The 17,556-nt window shown below is 36.3% G+C and overlaps 5 protein-coding genes across 11 annotated transcripts; 3 read left to right on the plus strand and 2 right to left on the minus strand.

Moving 5' to 3' along the window:
- Window positions 1-1,213: 1,213 nt before the first annotated feature.
- On the minus strand, window positions 1,214-6,406 carry LOC143896209 (uncharacterized). Of its 3 annotated transcripts, XM_077403868.1 has the most exons (9): window positions 6,268-6,406; window positions 6,102-6,144; window positions 5,840-5,967; window positions 5,487-5,746; window positions 2,471-5,387; window positions 2,232-2,398; window positions 1,957-2,161; window positions 1,697-1,819; window positions 1,214-1,620 (listed from the first exon to the last, which is right to left on the minus strand). In XM_077403868.1, coding segments are annotated over exons 1-9 (3,963 nt in total). In that variant the 5' UTR covers window positions 6,270-6,406; the 3' UTR covers window positions 1,214-1,502. The 3 variants fall into 3 exon arrangements, with proteins under 3 accessions (XP_077259994.1, XP_077259993.1, XP_077259995.1); XM_077403867.1 differs by having other exon boundaries at window positions 2,471-5,746; XM_077403869.1 differs by lacking the exons at window positions 5,840-5,967; window positions 6,102-6,144; window positions 6,268-6,406 and having other exon boundaries at window positions 2,471-5,403; window positions 5,487-5,676.
- Window positions 6,407-7,072: 666 nt separating this feature from the next.
- On the plus strand, window positions 7,073-10,390 carry Herp (Homocysteine-induced endoplasmic reticulum protein). Its single transcript, XM_077403745.1, has 4 exons — window positions 7,073-7,591; window positions 8,195-8,580; window positions 8,670-8,993; window positions 9,142-10,390. Exons 1-4 carry the CDS (start codon window positions 7,457-7,459, stop codon window positions 9,416-9,418), a joined length of 1,122 nt encoding a protein of 373 aa, XP_077259871.1. The 5' UTR covers window positions 7,073-7,456; the 3' UTR covers window positions 9,419-10,390.
- A 128-nt stretch (window positions 10,391-10,518) lies between these two features.
- On the plus strand, window positions 10,519-14,724 carry Coq8 (ubiquinone biosynthesis protein COQ8, mitochondrial). Of its 3 annotated transcripts, none has more exons than XM_077403742.1 (12): window positions 10,519-10,641; window positions 11,314-11,507; window positions 11,589-12,119; window positions 12,251-12,470; window positions 12,559-12,683; window positions 12,744-12,828; window positions 12,962-13,077; window positions 13,170-13,332; window positions 13,417-13,619; window positions 13,705-13,857; window positions 13,936-14,036; window positions 14,098-14,724. In XM_077403742.1, exons 2-12 carry the CDS (start codon window positions 11,316-11,318, stop codon window positions 14,270-14,272), a joined length of 2,064 nt encoding a protein of 687 aa, XP_077259868.1. In that variant the 5' UTR covers window positions 10,519-10,641; window positions 11,314-11,315; the 3' UTR covers window positions 14,273-14,724. The 3 variants fall into 3 exon arrangements, with proteins under 3 accessions (XP_077259868.1, XP_077259869.1, XP_077259870.1); XM_077403743.1 differs by lacking the exon at window positions 10,519-10,641 and adding an exon at window positions 10,862-11,037; XM_077403744.1 differs by lacking the exon at window positions 10,519-10,641 and having other exon boundaries at window positions 11,355-11,496.
- On the minus strand, window positions 13,929-17,107 carry LOC143896149 (ciliogenesis and planar polarity effector 2). 3 transcript variants are annotated; one of them, XR_013256572.1, is made up of 7 exons: window positions 16,823-17,107; window positions 16,470-16,735; window positions 16,234-16,370; window positions 16,049-16,151; window positions 15,603-15,755; window positions 15,377-15,516; window positions 13,929-14,117 (listed from the first exon to the last, which is right to left on the minus strand). XR_013256572.1 is itself a non-coding variant. In XM_077403746.1 (4 exons), exons 1-4 carry the CDS (start codon window positions 16,938-16,940, stop codon window positions 15,944-15,946), a joined length of 729 nt encoding a protein of 242 aa, XP_077259872.1. In that variant the 5' UTR covers window positions 16,941-17,107; the 3' UTR covers window positions 15,857-15,943. The 3 variants fall into 3 exon arrangements, 1 of the variants encoding a protein (XP_077259872.1); XR_013256571.1 differs by having other exon boundaries at window positions 15,377-15,755; XM_077403746.1 differs by lacking the exons at window positions 13,929-14,117; window positions 15,377-15,516; window positions 15,603-15,755 and having other exon boundaries at window positions 15,857-16,151.
- Window positions 14,875-15,925, plus strand: Polz2 (DNA polymerase zeta subunit 2). Its single transcript, XM_077403747.1, has 3 exons — window positions 14,875-15,051; window positions 15,154-15,451; window positions 15,527-15,925. Exons 1-3 carry the CDS (start codon window positions 15,033-15,035, stop codon window positions 15,825-15,827), a joined length of 618 nt encoding a protein of 205 aa, XP_077259873.1. The 5' UTR covers window positions 14,875-15,032; the 3' UTR covers window positions 15,828-15,925.
- Window positions 17,108-17,556: the final 449 nt, after the last annotated feature.

The following is a 17,556-nucleotide window of genomic DNA, read 5'->3' on the forward strand; positions in this document are numbered from 1 at the left end:
CCAGAAATTGAACATTGTCTAAAAATCAGCATGAAAATTCGATATCGCACAAAATCGTGATACTTTAATAAACACGAAATTAATTTTTGTAATTTTACAATTAGAATTGTCTTGTTTGACTTTCTAACGAAAATGGCAAAAGTTCCTTATATCGTAACGAAAAAATAAAAGTAATGGCACGATTGATAATCTGAATTTTAAGGTTTATTGTATGCAAATCAGGAAAGAAAACGGTGCTGGTATATAAGGACGTTCATCTTGGATAACAAAGATAGATAGTATACTGCTAGTGCCAGTGATGAACAACTAAGATGAACACAACTACAGATTCATTAAGTTGACTCAACTGGCGACGAATATAAATCATCGTCTTGACAATTCGACTATTTGGTTTTGGTTAGATTAATCGCCAAGACATCTCGATCATAGGTTTAGGTCCTTCTAAAATTGATGTAACTTTGAAGATATATATATACCAAAATCCATGGTCGAAGTGTCAGGACGATGATTTATATTTGTCGTCATCAAGTCGAATTAATGAATCTGTTATTTAATCTTAGATATTTTAAGAACGTAATAATATCCAAAAGTCAAAGCACATTCTATACTATCATTATTAAATTAGTATATTGCTTAGAGTAAGATATTTTTTAATATTGTACTCTCACACGAAAAACAAGATTTATTTGACTTGGAAAAATAATAAAAATATGAATGCAGTAAATTTTAGAGAATATTAATCAATACGAAAAGTTGGAGTTAAATAAAAATATCAACTATAATGAAATTGTTTTGCAGCTTCAGATTATTCGATCCCAGAACGATCAAAGTTCATTACTAATGCTTGGTTGTGAATGGCGAGTGTTTTTCAAGATCGCCACGTCAAGTCATAAGATTCCGTGAAAGACGATCGTTCGCACACGATATACTGTCCAAGGATTGTGTGCTTGCACAAAAAGCTGTATTCTCTGAACCGGCTGTATTGGAAGTATAGAGTTGATTGACCTCTCTGCTTCGCAATTTTACGTCTGCTCACAATACAGTTACGTTATAGTGTAATACGAAAAGTATGTCGAGGGTGCATTACGCCTCATTAGTTTTTGACAAAAAAATTTAATTAAGGACGTTGTAAACAAAAGTATGAGAAACCATAATATTACCATGATTACGTTCTTAGGTGGTTCACAAAAAAGTAGAAGAAAAATCATACTAGTTATATATATAAAACATTTTTATACGATTATTATACATTCTATTTATATTGTATTTTTATGCATCGTGTATTAAACAATTTTGCGTGCTGTATTTTTGTTATACGACTTACATAGTAATATAAAAATAAGAAAAGCGTTATTATGGCATCGAATATGAATGATTGCACGATTATTTACAATATTGATCATTAAAAAATTTATTTTAGTTCCAACTTGAACTTGAATATTGCAAGGAAACAACGATATCTTCATCAAAAGCTCAATCAGAAGACTTTTCATTCTCGGTCATTAGATTATTTGAGTCTCTTCCATTATATCAATATAATCCTTGACATCGTTCATGTACCTCCGTAGGAACTTATGGTCTCTTTTTACATTTTTAATTAAATTTTTAATGTCTGTTTCTCTGTAAAAAAAAAAAAAACAACAATTTTATCGAATTTTTAAATCATTATATTCAAGCTATCTCTTTGTGAACTTACTTTATTCTACCCAGTAGACAATGAAGACTGATATCATTCGAAGTGAGTTTATCAAACTGTTTAACTTTGATCGTAACTCTCAATATAATGTCCATCCGTTTGCTTCGAGAGACGAACGAAATTCTAGAATAAACAACGCGTTACACGTTCGTCAAGTCGATGTACATATATGTACGTCGATTATAACATTTTAAATAATCATGTCGTGTATAGTGTAACGTAATATGACACGATTTGATGTAAATTTGTTAAATTATTACTCGTCATAAGTAATCTCCATTAAGTTCAGGTCATCCAAACGCCTCAAATCGAACATGAAATCCATCGCTAATTTCACATCTTGTGAAATGAAATTTAACATCGGAAGAATGTCCTGATGAGTTTTATACAATTTTGTAAGTATTTCCGCGTTTATTTTCTCTAGAATTAATTTGTGAACTATCCTTATTAATATTCCTGAGTCATCTGTCACAAAAAGACATAAGATTAAAATTATTTTAATTTTTTATCTTTTAATTAATATTTGTATAATTACCTGAAACGCGAGAAATAATCTTGATTTCTTTAATTAAATTTTCTTCGGAGTGATTAAAATCATATGACAAGAATGTCGCTGCTATCAATAATGAATTTGACATGAAACCAAAAACGATCGTTTTCCTATCGAGATTCTTATAATATACATTCCAAATGCAATCTTCCCTATAACGAAATAACATTAGGTCCCTTTAATCTTTTTCGATAGTAGAAGATATAATAAAAATATATATGTACCTTACGGCATGCGTTTCTAATTTTTGCGATAGTGTTAAAAACGGATTTTGTTCGGTCAAAGATCCATTTTCAACATCCTCAATCGTATTATATCGCGCCGTTACGAGCTTTTTAGTTGCACCGTCGTTTTTTTGTTCCATACATTGTTGTTTCACTTCATCATTTAAATTTTTTCTGCCTTCTTCAGAATCCCCACGTAATGCTCCTGTGCCTTCAAGATGATCACTGCTGCACTTCTCCTGCCTTTTATCATCCGAATATTGTTCTCTCATTTTAATATTCGTCTGCAGCTTTGCCTCTTTGTTTATTCTCCTTTGGGCATGATCTCCTCTTTCATCTACTTGATCTTCATCTGTTACTTCACGTTCTCTACAATGGTTAATATCTTTTACCGTTAGAGCCTTTCCATTCTTAGAATTCATCGACACGGTGCTTTCTTCGTTAATCGTCTTTGTCGTATAATACGTTGATTTATTAGGTTGATTGTCATTAATACGTGTCTTTGTCATCGTTTGGCACGTAGTTGTCTGCTTGTCTTCATTTTTATCTACCGCAGTGCTTCTGTGGCAATCTTCCGATTGATTATTTTCAATATTTATTAGCTTCTCTTTTAGACACTTGGATTCTGTTACATCACTTATTATTAATCGGTCAGAAATATTATTGACTGGTATATCAGCGATGATCGACGAATGAAGTTCGCGCTGAATTTCGTGTAATTTGGAAGAATTTTCGTTGTCCTCGTTGTCCAAATAGAGCGTGGATGGCGGTGTAATCGATTGTAGCTCTGTGAGACTGTTGTTCGACAAATTTTTCTTTAAAAAACTATGTTCGTTAATCTTGTTTAGACTATCCCCGAAATTTGAGTCAGATACCTGCGTGTGATCCGCTATATCCTTTACAAAACACTCATTACGTTCGACATCATTTACATAGTTAGGGTTGGCACTCGAAAGCGAATGTATATCATTCTCCCGAGAAGATTGAACTTCCATAAAAGAACTGCGAACTCTTTTTCGATACGATCTTTCACTTGCGTCAGACATTCTTTTTTTCCCGCTGGCATTTTCAAAGTTCGCATTTGAAGAGCGATCTAAATTAACCGGTGGAGACTGAATAACGACATCGTCAGATAATTCATTGGGCCTAATATTCTCTGCTTCTACAATTTCCCTTGAAATTATAAAATTTTCTTTTGTCGCGCCTTTGTTAGATTTTGTTCGATTATTATTTGCCATTAGATGTTGGAATTTATCATTTTTAGAAATAATCAAATTTTCCGTTCGATTTACTTTCACGTCTTGCCTAAGTTGTAACGTTGAAGGCACTGCAGCAGTAAATTCTATTGATATATCTTGAATCGTTTTATTTGCAGCCGTGTCAATTTGGAATGCTACTCCCGCAGAATTTTCAGCAGGCAACGAAGTCGTTTTTGGTAATGTTTGGGAAAATGTAGATCGCGTAGCGCGGGTAGCATTAAATGTTCTCTCATCGTGCAAAGAAATCGGGACAACTTCGGTGAATTCCATAGATTTACACAACAATCTGGTTCCTTCGTCAAAGCAGGTTGACGCGTTCCTATCTTTTTCTCCATTATTCTCTTTGGATATCGATTTACAAATGATTGGCTGGGTACGCTCGTTTTGGTTTCTCGATGACACTGCTGCGGTCATTTCCATGGATACATTATTGAAGAGCACAGTTTTATCATCCTTCGGTCTTGATTCGTCAATTTTTAAATTCTCTTTGCCAATGTTTAAAGGTAACATATTTACCGCGTTCGTTAATTCCATTGATGCATCATTCTTATACTCTTCACATGTATTTTTATATAAAGATCGCGCAACGCGCGTAGCACGAAACGTTCTTTCACAATGCAAAGGAGCTGGAACAGCTTCGGTAAGCTCCATAGACTTGCACAATATTTTAGTTCCTTCGTTAAAGCAGATCGACGTATTTGCATCCTCTCCGCCATGTGCCGTCTCTTCGGATAATGATTTACCAGTGTTCGTATTAGCGCGTTCTCGTTTGTTTCTCGTCGATACCGTCTCGGTCATTTCCATGGATACATTACGGAAGAACACGGTTCTATCATCTCTGGATATTGGTTCGTCCATTCTAGAATTGTCCTCGTTACAAACACTTGAAAACAAGATGGTACTTACTGGCTTCGTCACGTCCATTAATACATCATTAAAAATCTCAGTTTTATCAGTTTGATCCTTTCTTTCAATCATATTTTCCTCACAGACATTTTTTTCATACATTTCAAATGGCGCACCGCTACGTCCCATAAAAGTATCGAAAGCTGTATCACTTGTGAGACATATGCCAATGCCTGTAGCATCTGTAAATTGCTGTATTACGGACGTTAATACCATTGAATCATTGGCACAGTTCGTAGCCGTTGCGTTGCGAGCGTTGACAGCATCCCACGTAGTATTTTCACAATTTTGCAACATTGTCGGAGCTTGTTCGGTATGTCCTAAATCAGAAGCAATAGACTTTGCAGATATCGGTATAGCTTCGGTAATTTCCATTGACACATTATTGCACGTAGTAGTATAATTTGTATCTAAATTATTTATATTACTACGCTTTTGTTTCTTTTGTCCTTCTGCGTATGACGATGATAAAAATGCAGGTATCGGTGCAGTTAACTCCATAGACAAATCCTGGACACGTGCCTCGTCTAATTCAGAGTTAACGTTGTTAGAACACGATTTGGAATAACATTTATTGGCATCATTATCCGCATAGTCTTCTTCATCTCTATATATAGTAATACTGCTTGATTTTACATTTTTAGATGTTTGAGAATTCGTCGTCATTACAGTTCGCCGAGCTTGAGATTCTTTATCAGGCGATTCTTCATCCGTGTCGCTATACGCAACAATACCGCTCGATACAGCTCGATCTTTAAATACACAAGACTTATTTGCCAACGCGACATTTCCAAGTTGAGATATATTAGATAATTCTGTGGATTTGACTGGATTAGCGAAATCTAACTCACAGCTCGTATCATCTTCTTCGTTAGTTGTCGCGACAGATTCTCGTGCAAATTGATCATTTACCAGATAGGTGTTATTCGAACACGAATCATTTTCAGAACGAATATGTATACGGTCGTTATTAGAAGCACATAACGATACGTTATCTTTCACGTCCGCTCGATCATTTCGATCAACTACAACAGATCCTTTTAAACTAAAATCATGCTCTTCATACGTATTATCCCATACAGTTCCTTGTTCGGTAGAATGACAAAACTCTCTGCGGAGAATTAAGTATTAGAGCAAGAAGAGAGAGAGAGAGAGAGAGAGAGATAGTCGTAGCTAAATATTACAAGACTAGGTATGTACTTACTTGACGTGTTTTTTCTCCGCAAAACTAACACGTCTCTTAGCTTTTGATGCAGCTGGACTGTCCTCATTGGACGAAGAATCAAAATTTACATTTCGCAACGGTTGCCGTGGTTTACGTGGCTTAAGAATCTTAAGAATCGACATAAAGAAAAAATCATGAATTTTATCATCGCGAAAGATACATTAATATTATTGAAATAGGTAGCTTTCCGATCTGAAAAATGAGCTAGAAGCTATAAAATCATGTAATTGTGTAAACTTACCGATGAACGTCTAGATTCGCTTCTCTTAGATTTAGATGGAATCCTGTGAATGAAAACGGATAAAAACATTATTCCTTTCTCGTAAAAATGCCTCATGTTACAGGATCTTAATCTCACATCTTAATTTCACGCACAAAATAAAAAAGAATAGTTTTTAATACCCTACATTTTGTTCGCACAAACACCAGAGGAGAGAAGCGGTTAAATTTGATTACATTTGATTCTATAACCTAACCTCCAATCGGTCCAATCTCCATGCACCTCCATGTTTGTTTCCTAAACACATTCGAATTAAGCCAAGTTGCGGGGGTATACAAAATGCGAGTCGCAAAGTCGCGAGCCGCAAGAATTGACCACGCCCAAACGGATTTGAAGAGCATATTCTTGCGACTCCCATTGCCCTCGTTCTTAGGGCTTAGGGCTTAGACGGGCACTTACATTGCGAATTTGAATTAATTAAGTAATCATGGTTAGAAATAATTGATTTTTTGCTACGTTCATTAAAATTTTCTATTTTCCTTCAATCAGTTTCAATTTTCGCTCCGACATTGCGCAAATGTTTGTATATGAGATGTTTTTGCATACTTTTGGAACGCAGCTCTCGCGGAAACTCGGCATAAAGCCCCTCGCACAATGCAACGGCAACGGGGCAACAGGCACGAGGAACAGGAAATAACCCAAAAATCGTTAATTACAACCTAAAAAATTCGAACGCTATGATTGTTTGGCAACAGGCACGAGGCACAGAATTTCCAACGTGACGAAAACTCCGTCTATTGCCTGTGTCACTGTTTATCCTGCATTTATACATAATTTCTGATTGTCAATTGTGCAAGGGGCTTTATTCTTGCATAAGCAATAAGCATGCACGACGCACGAGCGAGCGCGCGTAATCTCGGACCAATGGGCGATCGCCAAATCGCACGTCCAACGATTCCATGCGAAGGTGTGTGTGTGTGCATGCATACGAACACGGAACACGGTTGCGTTCAGTGATATCGGATGACATTTGACGGTGGTTGTGCACGATCGGTCGACATTGCTGGACATTGCGGAACGTTGTTGAAAGGGTTGAAAGGCACCGCGACGAGAATTGCGCGTGCGAGAATTTTCCTTTCCAAATTAAAGATCAGCGTGAGCTCTCTATCGACGGGAAAAGGAGCGACTCGACATCGTTGACTTCGACTAGTCTGCTGAGACTCCGACTCCATCTCCGCATCTCCGTCTCCGTCTCCGTCTCCGTCCCTCCGGCGACGTAAACGACGACGAGACGGCAAAAATTTTGATAATCGCTGTTCCGTACTACGCCAACAGCTGACCTCGGAGTCTCGGACTGGCTGTGACGCGCCGAAAGGATGGCAGACGCCGCCGTTAATCTCATAATAAAAGCACCGAATCAGCAGATCAAGGACCAGCTGGTCAAATGCGATCTCGGCTGGACCATTGGCCGTTTGAAGGAATACCTGTCCGAGGTTTATCCCAGCAAGCCGGTAAGTCGCGTAAAAGTATACGCGCGTGAAAGTATTCCGCCCAGTGAAAGCAGCGTGCGTTTCTCTTTGCTTTTTGTCTCTTTTATTCTTCTTTTTCTTTTCTCCCATGTTTCTCTTTACGCCATTTAAATAAGGTGACCGTGATATCGTATTTAAATTTAAACAATGATACGCGAAACGTTTAACGGCTTCCCACGTAGATGCGAGACGCCTTCGGAATACGTCTCAGTTACGAGACTTGGCTTACTTTTATATTCAGATTGATATTCTTTTTACAAAATTATTGGTAATCTAGCTGTGATCGTAACTCTCCTTCCAAGAACTGTGCCGTTTAGAGGGAAAGATAATATATCGTGCGTTTAGATAAAAGTATTTATGAGCTCGTCGATTGTATAAAAAGATGAGATATATCGCGATACCACGGACTGTATACATTTTACAAAAGTGCCTTTAGGTTCTCAAATTATTTAAAAATCTTTAAACCTTGTTGTTGGTTCAAAATTTTTGCATTTTATTATCAACGCTATTCGTACGTTAAGTATGTTGTATCACAAAAGTTTTTATAGATATGCGCGTGATCCAAGTCGTTGTTGTCATTTGTAGGAAAGCTCGCGTCAGAAATTAATTTATTCCGGTCACGTGTTAAATGATTCCGCGCAATTGAAAGATATATTGAGACGGCGCGATGGTGATGGTTCGGAGGATCAAGCGTATACCGTTCATCTAGTCTGTACCCCGCAAAAAATGTGTGCTGCGAAAGCTATGGATCAGACGCGATCGACCGATAACAACGTGGATACTGCGTCTGCGACAAGACACACTCGGATCAGGAGTAACAGTGTTCGAAATCAAAGTCACGAGAATGCTAATGTTACTGCGTCTCAGCGTCAACAATATTTACAGCAGCGATACCTCGATCCTCGAAATAGTCAACAGTTAGCCTGGATGCAACAGGCGTATACGCATTATTTTACACAGTATATGCAACTGTAAGTGTGGCTGTGCGTCTCTTGGAACTTTTTGTAAGAGGTAGAGAGATATGAAAGACGCGCGTAAATGTTGCAATATTCTTTTGCAGGATGGCGGCGCAAGGAATACAGTTACAAGCCAGTATTCCATACCTACGGCAAATGAATATTGATACGAACGATACAGCTCGACATACGTACACAACCAACAATAACAACAATGTTGGCGACGAACAACCCCAACCAGCGGCTCAAGACGCAGCCGATATCAATGCGGGAAATAATGGTGCGGGCGAGGATGCCGCGTTTAATCGCGACTGGTTGGATTTCTTTTACATGTTGTCTAGGATCGTCGTTCTATTTGGTATAGTGTATTTCTATTCGTCCCCTCTCAGGCTCCTCATCGTCACGTTTTTGGGATTTGCGATATATCTGTGAGTCACGTCTCTAATATTCTTTGACATATTCACAATTGATCATATATAATATACATATATATATATATGTTTTTTTTATGAATATGTTTTTCTCCGAACTTGCCTGTGAAAATTGTTAGATGTAACACGATGATATCCGTTATAGGTATCAAGGCGGTTTCTTCAGGGTACAACCAATCTTATTAGCTGAGAATAACAATGGACGCGCGGACAACAATAATCAAGTGTTGCAGAATGAAGTAGTGGGTCCTCAGGCTGTGCCGCAACGGCAAAATGCTCAAGTGCCAACCGTGCAACCGGAAGCACGGACGAACGCCAATGAGGAGAACGAGGAACAACGACCAGGCGCTCTCGCTTTTACGTGGACCTTCTTCAGTTCGTTTTTTGCTTCGCTTATTCCAGATCAGCCAAATGTCATTTAATCCCGGATATTCCGTTATAAAATGACTTTTTTATAAGCCTATAATTATTTTAAAGCTCTATAATTATAATATAAAGACTGGAAAGGAGATGACTTTGTCACGGTGTTACCGGACTTTGAAAATATTTAACAGTTCGTAGAGAGTCAGAAGTGCTTAAACTCACGATTCATTCAATGCATGTATTCCTATGAAAGTCTGATCAATTTTACGATACCCAAGGATTTTTGTATCTGAATATATCTCTAATATATATATATATATATATATATATATATATATGTAAATGTTCACATATGTGTTAATAATCAACATACGCTTAAGATTGATGACACGTATCGAGGAAATCCAATTTTACATGTAAAGATTATATATGTGTGTCAGTTTACGTTGTTGAGAGACTCGCACGTCACGAAATAAACCAACGGTCACGTAAGATGTACAGATAAATGCAAACTTTCCTTTGGAAGAAGATCGTTAGACGTGCCATCCCAAAGCTCGTAGAATAAAATGTATAAAAAATTTTTTTTTATGTTTGTAGAGTTTAAAGATATAAAGGTACAACGAGAGATAAATAATCATGTACATATACATATATCTAAAAATAAAAAATATAGGTTTTGTGTAGTGCTTGTATTGTATAAAGCTATATTTAAGGAGATAATAATAGGCACTTACAATTTTCTTAAAGAATTCATATATATATAGCAATAATATTATTTTGTGTGAGAATAATTTTCCTGTGATGTTTAATACGATCGAATACATCCGGTGTGATATCTGCGTAAAACATCGCGTTAAATTCGTACATATAATTATTATTGATATACATATAAGATGGAAACACAGTGGACGTGCGCCGCGCGCGCGAACGTTCTCTAAATTTCCTTAAATAGAGAAAGAAAGAATTTTCTATGCGAAGAGCGCCGATGAAATAAAGATGTATGTAAAGCAAATAAAACAATTTTTAAAGTTTGTTGTTCGTGTTATATTTCAACTAAAAAGATTGTGAATATTCCATCAAGATAATTAATATAATAAAAAAAAAAGATGAAATAAATTTTTTTCTGTATGGAAACGTAACGTGTGTAAGATGTAAGATGTATATAAATATATATCTTTTATAGTGCTGCTGACGTATATTTCATGTATGACGCAATCCTTATGATACGATACGATCAGTGATCACAGTATCACAGGCAATCACAGGCCGCCGAGACACGTTGGTATGTACGATAATGCACAAAAAATGTTATTTCTACATGTTTTATTTATAGACAACGTATTTTTCATAATCTACATCGTCAAGTTACATTTGTCGCTACATCAAAATAATAAATTTGTGTTTTTCTCATCATCGCGATATAATATAACCTTAATACCCGGTTCCACGAATAAAAGGGATGACGCGTGGCTCAGTGCCTACGCGAATGATTAGTAGGTAACACCAAGACACCAAGGTCCGTGGTTCGAATCCGACCCGGCCTTCGTCCCATATATACTCTGCTAAGAGATTTTTTCCGATTAAGATCCTTATGGATTAATGGTCTGCACGATTGGGAATCGGAAAGGATTCACAATCTGCAAGGTTTAAGATTCGTAAAAGGATCAAAAAGATTAAGGTATTTTAAGTGTATCACGGTGGTAGTGTGAATGAATAATTGGGTCTACATTGCTTGTGCTAATTACCTTAGGGTACAAGGCACCTTATTTTCTCATCCGAGGAATGTAACGGATAAAACCCCCCTTCCACGAATAAAGACATACAGAACATGTTCATATTGTTCATATTGTATATGCGTATTATATTATTGTTATTAAAAAGCTATATCAAATAAAAAAGCTATTTTATATTATAATAGCAAAAAAATTCATTCGTATTCACTTTTTTTTTCCAGAAATGCCTCGATCCAAAGTTTCCGACGTACTTGGTGTATTTAAGGGAGTAAAAAGTGTTACAAATGCTCTGATAAAACATCAAGAGCATACAATCAGATATAGAATCAAACACTCCAGTTTAAAAGATTTACCTGAGAAGTGTCTGCAAACTGCAGGGGAAAAATTTAATAATATAGAGCCAAGTAAGGTTCCTGTAAGTCTTGCGCGCGATACCTAAGTGACGCGTTATCTTGCACGCGTTGCCTATTACAAAGATTGTTTTTTTTTCTTGCAGGGACAGATAATGAGAGACTTGAAAGAAGTAACTGAACGTATAAGCGTGGTTGAGGAAGGTATTAAACAATATATTAAGATAACAGCTAGTCAAACTTTGGATATAAAAAATAATGGTTATATCCCTAAGAAGGAAACAAAGCTGTACGTCTACGATACCGCGAAAGATCCAAAAGAATTGCCTATTGACGAAGAAGTCACCCACGCGTTACCAAAATACGATACCGACGAGTCTATAACTCAAGAGCCTTTGACAGGCATACGAAATAACGCAACGAAAAAGTATACGAGTGTAAAGGAAAAGATCAAGACCATTACCAAACTAGAGATACCTGACATAGAATTCTCTGAGAAAGATAAAGAAATCTTGAGGAAATTGGAATTGGAATATGAGAAGAATACTAAAAACAGTATTGAAGCAAGTTCTGCTTATTCCTCTATAATTAAAGTACATGAAAAGGAAGATGTACATACGCAAATGAATTCTATAGAAAAGCCAAAAACTAAATTATTAGTTAGACCAAAGCAATATGTAAGTATCGAAAAATAAACTTTTTTATATCTTATTTATTATATCTTTATATATATATATATATATATATATATATATATTCTTATTAAATTGGTATGTGTATCTGTATTATTATTTCATTTATGTTACAGCTATCACCTACTGCCAGAGAAAGAAAAGTTCCTTCTACAAGATTGCAAAGAATGGTAAGTTTCGGTACCTTAGGTATTAGCCTTGGGCTTGGTACTGCTGCAGAATATACACGAAGGACATTAGGATTAAAGGAGCGGAGTATTGGGGATACGGTTGACAGTATGTTTCTTACTAAAGCTAATGCAGAAAGAATAGTTTCAACATTGTGCAAAGTGAGAGGTAAGGTATACAATACATATAACTGCATTATACACGTATCTATGCATTTATGAGAATTATATATATCACGTTACCTCATAATATGCAGGTGCAGGTTTAAAGATCGGTCAAATATTAAGCATCCAAGATAATACTATTATAAGTCCCGAATTGCAAAAGGTCTTTGAAAGAGTCAGACAAAGCGCTGATTTTATGCCAACGTGGCAAGTAGAGGTAAATGATGCAAATGTACAGATTAAAAGAGAATTTCTTAATATCTGCAATTCCTTCTAGAAAGTGTTGGTTAACGAACTTGGACACACGTGGAGAAATAAATTGGCGTATTTTGAGGAAAAACCATTCGCCGCAGCATCCATTGGTATATTGATGCTTTTTATATTCATAATGATATATATATATATATATATATATATATATATATATATATAGACTGTAAATCACAGCGATGACATGATCACACGATCTCTAAATCATTTAATTATATATCTTAGGACAAGTGCATCGTGGTACATTATTGAATAAACAAGATGTAGCGATAAAGATTCAGTATCCCGGTGTGGCAGTGGGTATTCAGAGCGATATTGAAAATTTAGTAGGCATAATGAAGGTGGTAATATTTGGAATCAACCGTGTATATATCGTATAAACTTTACTGACAAACTTTATATCGTACATAAATATCGTATGTGTTTCGCGCAGGTATGGAATGTGTTTCCAGAAGGAATGTTTATAGACAATGTGGTGGAAGTTGCGAAACGGGAACTGGCATGGGAAGTGGATTATACAAGGGAAGCAGAGTGTACGAAAAAATATAGGGAATTAATAATGCCGTATCCAGATTATTATGTGCCTGCAGTAATAGGTGTAATGAATAAAAGGATTTGTATATTGAATCAATTTTTCTTTATATTTTAAATATATCTACCACGTCTTTTTTAATTTCTAGATGATCTCTCTACGAAACAAGTATTTACAACAGAGATGATAGAAGGTATACCCGTTGACAAATGTACAGATATGGATGTTAAAATTAGACAACGCATAAGCGAACTGGTCATGCGTTTGACCCTAAAGGAATTATTCGAATTTCGATATATGCAAACTGATCCAAATTGGTCCAACTTCTTTTATAATCTCGATACAAAACAGGTTTTCCGCATAGTAAAAAAAAATTATCTGTTTGTTACTAACTTAATCACGAGAGTGCTAATAGATATATGGTACATCTTTGCAGTTAATTTTATTGGATTTCGGAGCATGCAGGACTTATGAGAAAACGTTTATGGACAAATATATAGAAGTCATTAATGCCGCGAGCAAGGGAAATCGCAACAAGGTCCTAGAGTTATCTCGAGAAATGAAGTTTCTTACTGGATACGAGTCCAAGGTATCCTTATCTCTATTAAATATAATCTCTAATATCTCTTGAAACATTACACTATTCCTGCATATACCCAATTCTCAGATTATGGAGAATGCTCATGTGGACGCAGTCATGATTCTTGGCCAAGTGTTTGACAATAATCACGAGTATTACGATTTTGGCGGCCAAGATGTGACCAAACGGTATGTTCGACCTCGTTCCGTGCGCATCCATCGTATAATCCATACTAATTTCGTGTTGCAGGATCCAATCCTTGGTGCCAACTATAATAAATCATAGATTATGCCCACCACCCGAGGAGATATATAGCTTGCATAGAAAGTTATCCGGAATATTTTTACTATGTGCAAAACTTGGAGCTAAAATCACGTGTCGAGATATGTTCCGCGAGGTTTATGCCAACTATAAATTTGGCTGACACTTTTCTTTACGAGAGACGAGAGTGTTCAACGTGCCGTCAACCGTGTATTCGTTTATCGGTTTTTTTGACACATTTAATTCTTTGTTCTTGTCTCCGGTACCAATGACATCGCGCGTATGATTCTCGTGCGATTCTTTTCCCGATTTTTTAACCGCCTTTATCATATTGTTGCGTCACGTTCTCTTAGGAAGGTCTAGATAGCTTTAGAGGTTTCGCATTAACATTCTTTAACCAGTCTTCAATACGGTACAGATATGAAATTCTTAATCTTTCTAGTTCACGATCGCGATACAGTTACACGCACAGTCTACTAACAATGGACGCATCTGATTGTGAATATAATATTATGATGTATTATCTTGAAACATTTATACTGATATTGACATGATAAAATGTACATTTTGATTGAAATGCATTTCGTTTTTAAAAATATACATTTTTTAATGCTGGTGGCTGGTGGTATTGATATTGCATATATTTTGATTTTATCAGCATAGCAAATTTTGTGACGTATAGTATATATTTGTGGACATAGATGACGCTATTCGAGTGGCATTGGCACTTGGCATGTATGGCGGTTGGCGGTTAGGTTACCGCTTATATACATGATGATCATGAGCACGAGCCATGTGCCATGTGAGTTCAAGTATATAAAAGTGGGAAAATATATTTAATTTTTATATGTACATTAGATATGATAATTTTTAAAAAACGCAGCATGACATCGCACGCAATATATCTTTAACGTCGTCATAAAATGTCTCAAGACAAGATAGGTATAGTTTTACGATCAGTCAAATCTATTTCAATATCAAATAACATACCCCTGTAATAGTAATATGTGCAGCTTCATCGAGATAAATAAAATTTACTTGCAGTTGGAGTCGACATTCTCTTGGAATTTTTAGAAGTAGCGTTTAATCACATATTATTTTGCCGCAAAATCTATCCCAAGGAAATTTTTGTTAAGAAAAAGATATATGGACGTACGATATACGTATCGGAACATCCAGAATTGAATGAATATTTATCAAATGTTCTGAATGCAATCAAGGAATTGATAAAGGAAGATGAAAAGAGCGTTAAAGCCATCAATCTTACCTTCTACAACAGGACCAAGTTGCCAATAGAAAGATATGTCTTTGATATGGTTAAACTGCAGGCACAGCTTACAGAGTACGTTGATCGATATATATATATATATATTATCCGCGCGATTGTAATCATTTATTAATTCTTTTCTATTTTAAGGAGAGATCCATATTATTTGAAAACAGAAGAAGCACTGAAGACAGTCTGTTTAAAATTATCAATGTGCGATACATACTTAAGACCCATCCCAGACACGTCAACCTTTTCTATCGAAATTCAAACATATGAAACTGCACACGTCATTCTAAGCGAAAATCCAAAATGTGAAGATTTTCCATGGATTATTAAAGATGATGCGGTAGAGATGATTGATAAAAATCTATTACCACTGAAAGATATTAAAACCGATTGTTTAAATTTGCAACTGTACGTAATTGAGGATACAGCCAACAAAATCTAAGGTTTAAATAACACTTTGTACGCGTGATATATATATATCTCTCTCTCTCTCTTTTTTTATGTAAAACTTTTATTTCGTATAAAACGTAGAAAAATACATCTGTTTGTGTAGTTATGTTAAACTTGTCCCATCAGTTTAGATATAAACTCTTTATCTCTATTCCACAAGATGTTACAAATAGCGTTCAATTGATACGAGCAATCAAATATTTCGGATCTTACCGACAATTTGCTGTCGTCAATCTTGATCACCTTAACTTTCCACTTGTCTTCGACGTCTTTAATTTGTGCTTCGTCTATCGTGGAGCTTGACCAAGGTTTGAACCTGCGCAAAAAGTTGGATCGTTATCCAACGCTCTTCCATTTTACGATACACGTATCGTCGAGTAACGACAACGACACTCTACTTTGTGCCAATCACTATGTTTGCTGGTTTTCCTTTTATATTGGTCATTGTGTTCATCAAGTATGGAATGTCATTGAAGCTCGACGCATCGTCAAAGGAAAACACCGAACAAATCGCGTCAACTTTATCTTTGCATACCTGCGTGGAAAATCGTAACGTATCGTTTACGCATCTTTTTAATAAAATGTACGTATATTGAAGAAGAAGTTGTACACATATATGCTTCTCGCCACATACCGGCAAAATATGATTGTATTTTTTTATACTACTCTCCGAGGTGTCCCAGAATTGCAGTTTAAACAAAACGACTTTATCCCAGATTTTGACGGGCCAAAAAACGTTTGTTTTTCTTATCCCACTGGTTTCCGTGTAACCGTTGGAGTCGAGGATTCCCGCGAGTCTCGCTACCACTGAAGTCTTTCCCACGCCAGACCTGCCTATCACGAAGATCTTGTAAGTGACCTCCTCGATGGAAGAAGGCAACGACGGTCTCTCCAGAATGCCTGATGAAACATATATAAAAACAGTAAACCGATGAAAGAAAATGAATGTGCATTTTGTATCGTATAATTAGTACAAATAGATAGCACCATAGAATCTTCTCTTTTTAGAAGACGTCACGTAGAAGTGATGGACCAAAGATTCTCCTTCTGCCGAAGACAACCAGTTCGCATTAATCGCATTCATGCTTCGTGCGCCAAGACGCATTTATTCGAACGCAATGTAACAAAATGCACGACGCCGTACAACTTGGTATAGATATAATTACTTTGCATTGCGATGGTTAAAAAATTTAGCCAATCAATCAATCATGATAAACATCCACTGTGTGGTCCGTGTCCGTGTATGTGTTGCATCGTTGCGTGCAATGCGTGCATTATGCGTGTGTGTACATACATACATATGTATTGTTTTCATGAAAACGATACTAGATCCAACAGCCACGTAGAAACCTACGTTGAACATTGAGCGTAAAAGAGTACTTCTCATTGGCTGACAGCAGAATATGCAAGATTGTTGGCGGTAGCCACGCAACGTGTTGTTTTTCCGTAAGAAGCAAAAGTTTATTGGCTGCCGCGCGGCAAGCGTTTCCGCGTCCCGTGTGCAGAAGCCATAACGTTAGCTGCAGTCCACTTCCTTAATAACGCTACAAATGCTTCAAAAAACATTTCTCTTCTCCTTTCTTTCAATGGAGAAAGAAATAGGAGAAGAAGAAGAAGAAGAAGAACACTTCGAAGCATTTGTAGCGTCAAGTGGACCGCAGCAGTTATCAAAGTATCGTTAGCGTACGTATTACGAGAAATGTATTATAGTAAATGACGCG

This window comes from Temnothorax americanus, unplaced genomic scaffold, assembly GCF_048541705.1.
Source record: "Temnothorax americanus isolate GAGA-0224 unplaced genomic scaffold, ASM4854170v1 Scaffold18, whole genome shotgun sequence".
Classification (NCBI taxonomy): domain Eukaryota; kingdom Metazoa; phylum Arthropoda; class Insecta; order Hymenoptera; family Formicidae; genus Temnothorax; species Temnothorax americanus.

Excerpts from the sequence above, each read along its gene's own strand:
- Coq8 (XM_077403742.1), top strand. The coding sequence starts at position 11,316 with ATGCCTCGATCCAAAGTTTCCGACGTACTTGGTGTATTTAAGGGAGTA. Across the intron at positions 13,333-13,416 it reads TTATGTGCCTGCAGTAATAG|ATGATCTCTCTACGAAACAA; the intron begins GTGTAATGAATA and ends TTTAATTTCTAG. Across the intron at positions 13,858-13,935 it reads TTACTGGATACGAGTCCAAG|ATTATGGAGAATGCTCATGT; the intron begins GTATCCTTATCT and ends CCCAATTCTCAG.
- LOC143896209 (XM_077403867.1), bottom strand. Across the intron at positions 1,820-1,956 it reads ATGGAGATTACTTATGACGA|AATTTCGTTCGTCTCTCGAA; the intron begins GTAATAATTTAA and ends TGTTTATTCTAG. Across the intron at positions 1,621-1,696 it reads TGTCTACTGGGTAGAATAAA|AGAAACAGACATTAAAAATT; the intron begins GTAAGTTCACAA and ends TTTTTTTTACAG.
- LOC143896149 (XM_077403746.1), bottom strand. The coding sequence starts at position 16,940 with ATGCGTCTTGGCGCACGAAGCATGAATGCGATTAATGCGAACTGGTTG. Across the intron at positions 16,736-16,822 it reads TAAAAAGAGAAGATTCTATG|GCATTCTGGAGAGACCGTCG; the intron begins GTGCTATCTATT and ends ATGTTTCATCAG. Across the intron at positions 16,371-16,469 it reads AATACAATCATATTTTGCCG|GTATGCAAAGATAAAGTTGA; the intron begins GTATGTGGCGAG and ends TTTTCCACGCAG.
- Polz2 (XM_077403747.1), top strand. Across the intron at positions 15,452-15,526 it reads CTGCAGGCACAGCTTACAGA|GAGAGATCCATATTATTTGA; the intron begins GTACGTTGATCG and ends TTCTATTTTAAG.
- Herp (XM_077403745.1), top strand. The coding sequence starts at position 7,457 with ATGGCAGACGCCGCCGTTAATCTCATAATAAAAGCACCGAATCAGCAG. Across the intron at positions 7,592-8,194 it reads AGGTTTATCCCAGCAAGCCG|GAAAGCTCGCGTCAGAAATT; the intron begins GTAAGTCGCGTA and ends TGTCATTTGTAG. Across the intron at positions 8,581-8,669 it reads TTTACACAGTATATGCAACT|GATGGCGGCGCAAGGAATAC; the intron begins GTAAGTGTGGCT and ends ATTCTTTTGCAG.